This window comes from Notothenia coriiceps, unplaced genomic scaffold (assembly GCF_000735185.1).
Source record: "Notothenia coriiceps isolate Sejong01 unplaced genomic scaffold, NC01 NC01_scaffold00024238, whole genome shotgun sequence".
Classification (NCBI taxonomy): Eukaryota; Metazoa; Chordata; class Actinopteri; order Perciformes; family Nototheniidae; genus Notothenia; species Notothenia coriiceps.
In genome coordinates, this window is record NW_011356939.1 from 68085 (window position 1) to 77281 (window position 9197).

The 9197-nt window shown below is 40.9% G+C and overlaps 1 protein-coding gene across 1 annotated transcript in view; it reads left to right on the forward strand.

Moving 5' to 3' along the window:
* Nucleotides 1–8986, forward strand: part of LOC104954939 (protein phosphatase 1 regulatory inhibitor subunit 16B-like) — a gene marked incomplete at its 3' end in the record, with an annotated part of 33169 nt that extends 24183 nt beyond the window's left edge. The window contains exon 2 of the mRNA XM_010782149.1: nucleotides 8575–8986. Within this exon, the coding sequence (XP_010780451.1) occupies nucleotides 8722–8986 (265 nt within the window). The remainder of the gene's footprint in view (nucleotides 1–8574) is intronic.
* Nucleotides 8987–9197: the final 211 nt, after the last annotated feature.

Below are 9197 nucleotides of genomic sequence, written 5' to 3' on the forward strand. Positions count from 1 at the left end.
GGGTGTCCGTATTCTGACAATTTGTGGACTTGACAACATTGTTGTAGGTATTGTAAGTATTACGATGAATCATTAATACATAGATACATAGCATTATATAAGTAACGTTATGAACGCGTATATCTGAGAATAAAGGTATAAAGTGTAAATAATTTGTTAAAAAGAAAAACATAAATGAAACTTATAAATGACATCAAGTAACAGAACCGATGACAACCGCTTCGTTCATGGATGGCTAAAGTAGGCTGTATTGATGAGACATCGATACAAGCATACTGTTTATTTCTTTCTCGGAACTTGAACACGTAGACAGTCGATCCGCATTTCGGTCAGGTCCGGGACCGGTCGTGACGAGGTTGTGGTCGGGGCGAAACTCGAATTTATGTAAACTGAGGATTTATTATTTTTATTTTATTTATAGGAACCTATTAAGTTTGGATTTAATGCAACGGAAATCAGAAGGCGTGTTTTCCAAAGTTACCAGAACGAGTTTCTCTGAACCTGTAGCGTCCGACTCCAAGATTGGTACTCGCCCCTCGATCGTATTTGGAAGGATAATCTCCGATTTGACGAATGATTGCCGCGGTGTACGGTAGCTTAGTAAGAGATCACCGGTGTACACAGTTTGAGTTCCGGCCCCGTTGTAGGCCAACCACCTGTAAAGAACCGCTCCTAGTAAAGATTAATTGCAATACCGTTGCACATAACGTGGTGTGGAAGTATGTAGGACTCCTAAAGGAGGTCGAGTCTCGGACTCGGGTTTGTAACTACTGGAACGTGGGTTCTACTCTACGGTTCATAACCGAACTGATCGTATTCTCGTCGTGTGACTCAAATTACCTACAAAGGGAAGAGTGAAAGAAAGAAACGTTGTTATCCCGACAAAAAAAAGAAACTCCCTTTATCGAAAAAAACTTCGACAACAACCGGACACTTTTTACATTATTATTCTTTACTGAGACGTCTATCTCGGTATTCTTTCTTACGTTGACTAATAAATTAGAAATTACAACAAAAATATCCGTTATTAAATTCCGAAACAATCAAGGTCCCAATTATACACCGTTATTTCCAAGTAAAGTTATCAACAACGTTATTTGTAACTTGGTCAGGCCGGGAGCTGATCATGGTAAAAAAATAAAACCGGTGACACATAAACCTCAAACTGTGGGGACCAAATCACCGACGTTTGTTTTTCTCTGAGTCTGGTGGTTTTAGTCCGGATGCTGCAGTAACGCCTGCCAGACGGCAGCAGACTGAACAGTTTGTGGCTGGGGTGATGGGGGTCTTTTATAATCCTGAGGGCTTTCTTCCTGAGCCGCTGGGAGTAAAGGTCCTCCATGGATGGCAGCTCCGTCCTGGTGATGTGCTGTGCAGTTTTCACCACCCTCTGTAGAGTCTTACGATTGAGGGCGATGCAGCTGCCGTACCAGGCCGTGATGCAGCCAATCAGGATCCTCTCTATGGTGCACCTGTAGAAGGTCAGGATCCTCTCTATGGTGCACCTGTAGAAGGTCAGGATCCTCTCTATGGTGCACCTGTTGAAGGTCAGGATCCTCTCTATGGAGCACCTGTAGGAGGTCAGGATACTCTCTATGGTGCACCTGTAGAAGTTGCAGAGTATCCTGGAGTCCATGTACCTCCTCAGCCTGCGGAGGAAGAAGAGCCGCTGTCGAGCAGTTTTGGTGATGGTGTTAGTGTGAAGAGTCCATGTCAGGTCCTCAGTGATGAGTCCATGTCAGGTCCTCAGTGATGAGTCCATGTCAGGTCCTCAGTGATGTGGACCCCGAGGAACCTGAAGCTGCTGACTCTCTCTACCGTAGTCCCTCTCTCTGCTGCTTCCTGTAATCCACAATCAGCTCCTTGGTTTTGCTGACGTTGAGATGGAGGTTGTTATCCTGGAACCAAGATGTCAGGGTCTCGTCGCCGTCGGTGATCTGGCCGATGACGGTCGTGTCGTCAGCAAACTTCACGATGGTGTTGGAGCTGTGAATGGACACGCAGTCTTGAGTGAACAGGGAATAGAGGAGAGGGCTTAGCACGCAGCCTTGAGGGGCTCCGGTGTTGAGGATCAGGGTGGAGGATGTGGTGTTTCCCACCCGCACTGCCTGGGGTCTGCCCGTCAGGAAGTTCAGGATCCAGTCACAGAGGGCGCTGTTGAGCCCGAGGTCTCTGAGCTTGATGGCCAGCTTGGAGGGCACAATGGTATTGAATTCTGAACTTTAATCAATAAACAGCATTCTCACATATGTGTTCCTCTGGTCCAGGTGTTAGAGGGCAGTGTGGATGGTGAGGAATATGGCGTCGTGTGAATGAATGAATAGTTTTTTTACCGATGCAAAGACGCTACAATCGATGCATCGCGAGTTCAACCCAAACTGTAGACGATGTGCACTCTTTCAACCGGTGCACTCGTATTTTGAACGTTTAAGCCGGTGCACCGATGTGAATCGGTGAATCTTAACATCCCTAATTCACATACATCGAACGCTTCTGAAACAAAAATTGAGTGGGGTTCAGTTGGGATTTTTTTTGTCAAATTTGAACGTTTATTCTCCACGCTGCTGACAAATATGTACATATATTATATTATATAATTCTGAGGTGGGTGGAAAATAAGTGACAAAAATGCTGAGAAAGTATACAATGGTAGAAGTGGAAATATTTAAAACATGCTATCTGGAGCATTAATATTAATAAGAGGTAAAGATTAAATCCTACCTTTTGGTGTATTGAGTGCTATACCGTGCTGTCATTATACACGCACAGTCTCCTGCCCTCAGTGCCAAATCACCTTCATTATGATGATGGAGGGACCAGAATGGCCTCGATCCAGAGCTGCTTTGTGGAGATATTAGTGAATTGAAGCTGATGTCAGCACTGCTCGACACGCATTCATTTCCTGAGGTCCTTGGCCATTTCATTTAAGTTAAATGTACCTCTAAATTTTACTCCAAATGCTCTTTTTATTAAGCGAGGACTCTTTAAATGTCCATAGTTAACGTTTTTGTCCTTGAGAGGACATTCGGGTCTCATCATAAGTGTGGAAACTCATGAACACACACAGCTGCTTTATGGTTGTTGGTGATGAAAAGGAGATAATGGACCTGAAGGTTCAACAACAGACCCTTTGTGCTGAACCGTCAGGCGGCTCTGACAGGCGCAATATTTTACCCTGGCCTGGTTTTCTCCAGCTTCTCATGCAGTGAGCCCAGAGATACAGTACATTTCTCCAAGCATGTAACGATTCATAAATAGGATGTTTACCTTGGTCACTGTGGGCTGTTTTTTATACCATGTTGTATTTTATTTTTAAAGTCTCTTTATATTGATTTCCTAATCTATCTTTTATTGTTCTGTTCTGGTCTAACGTTTTTACAAGAAAGTCAATTATGGTTTTGGGCTGAAAGATGAGGATCTCGGGAATATGTCTGCTGTCTTTTGAGGCAAAGAGAGAGCATCTTCTAGAATATTTATATTTAATTCAGGAGTGTGTTTGGAGAGGTTTGCATTTATGTGATCTTGTAATCACAACAAAGCTTTTATGATGCGAAGGCAGCTGGCAATTTATGAAAACAACGACCAAACAAAAATGATGACACAACTGAAAGAAATAGTTGGTAATTGTTTCCTTGTTTGTGTTTTTCTGTTGCTGCTGCTGCTTGATGTGCATCTTTTGACCTTCTTTTTCAAATAATTGGTATCAAAGTTTGGCTGTTATCTTTCCATACAAATGGGAAATGCAAAGTGAGGGAACAGTGTAACATTCTTATATGCAGCCGAAGAGCTGATTGAGGTCAATCTGTGATTTGCTGCCTTGGCCCTGGGGGCCGGCTGTGATATCACCACGGGGTTTACAGTTGCCCACAGCTCCCCGAGTTTTACATATCTTCAAACAGTTTGCCTTTGCCTCCTAGTACAACATCATGTCAAGTACACAGTGTTTGCATTGTCTGCTTTTCATGCACTGCTGAAGCTCTTAATGGGCGAGTTAATCTCCCCTTTGGGGTAACAGATTATGTATTCTCTTCACTCTGCAGCTCTTTAAAGAAATGCCAAACGCATGCTAATGTCAGTTTCTTGTTCCCTTTTTGGTAATTTTAATTGAAACAACACTTCAGATAAGCACGAGGGGCTTTTCAAAATAGTGATTTGGCTTAGCTGTAAGAGAGCAGACATTCAAACTGTCAAATGGAAACATCTTGGTAAATATCACCCACAGAATAATGCATGAGAAAAGCTCAAGCTGGCAGCATGTGATGAGCAGTGAAACCACAGTGTGTTGTTCAAGCAGCTCGTCGTCCTTCTCACTCATGTGGTCTTGAGGCATTCGGGTGCTTGAGAGAGGGTAGGAAAATTCTTATCTGTCTGAAAATATGTGGTATTTTTTGAAAGATTCATGCTAATTTGGCAACATCCTCTCCACCCAGTGACCTACACTATGTTTTCCACGAGTGGGCTATCAAGTAATTCATCAGTGTTGAAATAAGGAGGACGGCAGAGTATGGACCCGTAGCTTTAGATATTATTATATATATTATATTATTTATATAACTATTATCATTATCGAGGGGGGCGGGTTTGGTTTTTTAATGTTGGGGAAACGCAATTAAGATTGAATTTAAAAATGTTAAATTGTTAACAGAATTCCTGGTAATCAAACCAAAGAAAAATGTAAATTCCAGGTTGAAATGAAATCTAGTTTTCATTCAGATATATTACTCATAATATACACAGTATTTAAAACTTGGGCTGCAACATGATATTAGGATTTACGCATCCAGCGATAATTTCTTATTGATTATTTGTTTCGTGAAATGTATAACACAATATCTATTTTATTGCATTTGAATTGTTTTAGGTCAAACTATTACATTTGCTATATTGTAAGACCGGAAAGCGTAAGAGACAAAACTCAAGACTAAAAAAGATCCATGAATCAACTTTTGCTGCTTGCTAAGTTTGTTAGTTTTAACCCTTGGTAACTTTATGAAAAAAACACAGATGAGCGCGTCAACATCGATGTCGTCTTCGAGATTCTTTCATTTTGACTCTTTTATATAGAATATTTCAGTGGAAAATCAAATGCCTAGTATCAATGTAATCGAAAAGTTTAAAATCATTTAAATGAATACAGTATGTATTCATTTAAATACAGTGCTTCACGTAACCGGCGTAATACGATGATAACGGCTATCAGTCGCGGATTAATGCCGAAGTAATTATCTTGTCTGGATCTGTTTTCATCACTAGTTTCTTTTTCTGTCTCTGTCTCTCTTTTACTTGTGTGTGTGGGGGTGTGTGTATGAGTAATATCATTACCTCTGCTCTGATTCCCCTGATTTGATCAACAGTAGCTCCTGGGTTTCATATTCCTGGCACTAATGCCCTTGACCATCAAAGACATCTAAAGAAAATACTCTTTGTTTGTCACGCATCCCGAATGTTAAGTTTAATTCACTTTGTCCGCTGCACTCGCATCTCACAGAGACAGAAAGAGAGTGACGTGCTCCATGCCTGGAAGCATTCACGGTCATTTCATGTTAAATGTTTTATAGACATTGGTGGTTTCGGGTCAAAGATGTTTGCTCGTTGGCCCTTCCATGACCAGCTCTACTGTGTGTGGCTCTTATTGGGAAACTGCTTAAAGGTTATATAAATGTTGTTGGAACATTATTATTTTCCTCAACTGTTCAACATCTATTAGATCTGTAATCATGAAATGTATTTTCATAGGTGAAAATGCATGCCTCTTATATTGAATAAAAAGGAACAAGTTGAGAAGAAATTCACCCCACAAATACTATATGTATACTGGACATTACGTATACACCACTCTTTGTACTACTTAGATGGCGCCGCGGTTAGCTGCCTCGGGGTTGTGGTGCGCTCTGTTTTGTCTTTGATTGAAGTTTCACCTTAGACAATCATGAACATGTTTATTTTATCTACTTGGCAGCTGTGTGTGTGTGTGTGTGTGTGTGTGTGTGTGTGTGTGTGTGTGTGTGTGTGTGTGTGTGTGTGTGTGTGTGTGTCAGCACCTATAAACCGGGCGGCTGACTTTCTGGCTGCAGTTCAGCCGAGTGATACTTAATTTCACGTATAAAATAAGGCAATGAAAACTTTATGACTTGGCAAATGTTTTTCATATTATACTGTAAAGTGTATATGAATAAAACAATTAGTGTTGCAGTTTGTTTAAGATTGAAAAGATACATGAGCTGAATACGGCGCTGCTGATCTTTATCTCTCCTTTTCACCCAGCATGGTGCACTTCCTGTTTGAGAACAGATGCTTATTCATTTCATTATTGAAAAGGTTTGCCTCCATCATTAGGCACATGTGTCAGGAACAGATGACAGACAAACACTATCTCAATATTTATGAGCTCAGTTGATAATATCAAAGTATTCTGAGAATAACTAGCGCTGCTTTTTATAATACATTTACATAGGAGACATTTTAGAGGAAGCTCAATTGAAATACACAATACAGAATGAAATGTGTATTCACTGTTAAATGTAGTATTTTGGAATATTACTTTGGTTCTATGTTACTGCTATGATATTCCGATGATGGATAGTTAAATGGTTTGTGTAGTGTTGTTTTGTAATCGTGATTTGGTCGTTATTAATCTTTTTTGGTTGTAAATATCAGTTTGTTTATTGTTTAACACTTCTAGAAAGCACTTTGTGACTGAAGCCTGTAAAATGTACTATATCAATACATTTTACCTCCTTACTTCCTGAGATTATTTTTGAAGACCCCAACAGTTTTAATTTTCATTATTAAACAATGTTGGCACATTTTATGATGCAAACCAACAAATGTAACCATACCTACAGTCTGGACATTCAATACTTCTGTATTTACTGTCTGAACGTTTGAGGGTAGATATAATTGCAGACTGCTTTTAGTTTGACGTTCTTTCAAACATGTTTGAGGCCTTGCTCCTTTTTTTTTGCGATCAACCTTTGCATTCCATTTGCTGTGTTTACGATATTTCCGGCTTTCATGCAAGCTCTTATATTCTGATTTCGCTTATCTTTTGTTACAGTGAAAGACGCATCTTGTGCTGGAGATGTGAATGCATCTTAAGGTGTCAGAGTGGCAAAGTTTAAATCAGAGTTTCATTTGAGTGTTTGGAAGACTTAGTAAGTAATTTACTGGAATTGAATGTAAAACTTGTGTTTATTTACACACACACACACACACACACACACACACACACACACACACACACACACACACACACACACACACACACACACACACACACACACACACACACACACACGCTGTTAATGGAGGACTGAAAGTGAAGCTGCTGTAGGAAGTGATTACACTGCTTGTTTCCTGTCCATGTTTTTAGCAGTTAGCTGTGGTAGAGCTGCAGAGGAAATGTAGTATAAGGTCAGGCTGACAAGAGTAAGCAGCACATTGCATTGTGAAGCATTTGATCAGGTGACGCTGCAGCTTTCTCTTGTGAAGGGCTGCAGACATATTTATCCACATTTGTGAAATAGTATGTAAGAACATGTTTGATACATAAAACATGCAGATTATGTTTTAAAGTAAGTGGCAATCGTATAAAGAGAATGTTGGAGGGTTTTCTGGCTGTGGTAATAAAGTATCCGAACATTGTTATGGCTGTGGTAATAAAGTATCCGAACATTGTTATGGCTGCTGTTTAAAGGAAGTGGTCTGAATGAGCTCAATCACTGCAGAGTTTCTACCTAACATTATGTTTTCAACATATCCATACATACGGTCTGCTGCTTATTTGATAGATCTCTAAAAACAACGCTAAGGATCTCAAGCTGGCGTAACTTTCAATTGTCAGAGAGAAAAATGAGATTCGTTTGTTCAAGTTAAACAGGCAGTCAGGCTACATTAAGGTAATGATGGCATGAAAAATCCCCGCCTCAGCTCACTGCCCCAGAACTTTTTCTTTTCTCTTCATCAGTTTCTCATCATTTTGTTGTTCTGTAGCTTTCAGGAAGCGGTTAACCTTGATACAGAGGATGCTAGAGAGATCTATAACGGATCACAACTCAAATGGAAAATTGAGGCTGCTCATTCATATACAAATTGAGAAATCGGTCTCCTTTTCGCCAAGACCTGCATTTCTCTCTTTTCCTGAACCCTTAAAGGGATCATTTTGATGGAGTTTGTGATGCAAATGAATGTGAGAAAATAGAGTGATGAGGAGGACATATTTCTTAATTTTGATTTTCACCTTGATGGAAACCAGTGTTTCTTCTGACAGATAATAGAAACTCTTAAAATAGAAAACAGTCAGTCTTCATTAATGGAAGAAGTCAGCCCTTGGTTTTGTTGTACATTGAACTTAGGTGTCTCTAGGACACCAAAGTGCATCTCTGCACTTTGTTTTGGTGCATCAGACCCATGCTAAATGTCAGGGACTCCCCTGTGTATCTTTCTAAAGATTTACTCCAAGTGTTAAGCTGCATCAAACTACTTCCACATTTTATTTGCTGATTTATTTATATGTTTAAAAGTAATAAAAGTTTATGGCTGATATTTACGAACCCTCTCTCTCCCCTTACTCAGGACTTTTACTGCTGCTGAAAGGATGATGATGACGATGATGGGAGGAGGCCAGGGCCGAAGGTGCATCCCTCGCTAGAATCATACTTACTCCCCAGAACTTCACCCCTCCACCATCCATCCACTACTGTCGTCCCCTCGCCCGACGCCATGGCCAACCACCTGGAGCTGATCCAGGAGCTGCAGCAGCTGGACAAGGTGCCCAGCCTGGAGAGGCTGCGGGCGGCCCAGAAGAGGCGCACCCAGCAGCTGAAGAGATGGGCTGTGTACGAGAAGGAGATGCAGAACAAGAAGCGAAAGGCGGACAAGAAGGGGCGCAACGCCAAAGACCTCCATCTAGAGTCCAAGAGGCATGTGTCCTTTGCAGCCAGCGTGGCACTGCTGGAGGCCTCGGCCAGGAACGATCCGGATGAAGGTAGGGCCAGTAAAGAATATTTACGAGATGTACAAATTAGAAAATGGAAGTGAAGATTTAGGGGGAAATGTGCTCTGTGTAGTGAACACGATAAATTACACAAGTGCTCTTTACACATGTGACCAATGTACTCACATAATCTAACGACTGAAGATTTACATTCACTGTAACACGGTAACACTGAAAATATGTGCTGGGGTTTCGTCCATAA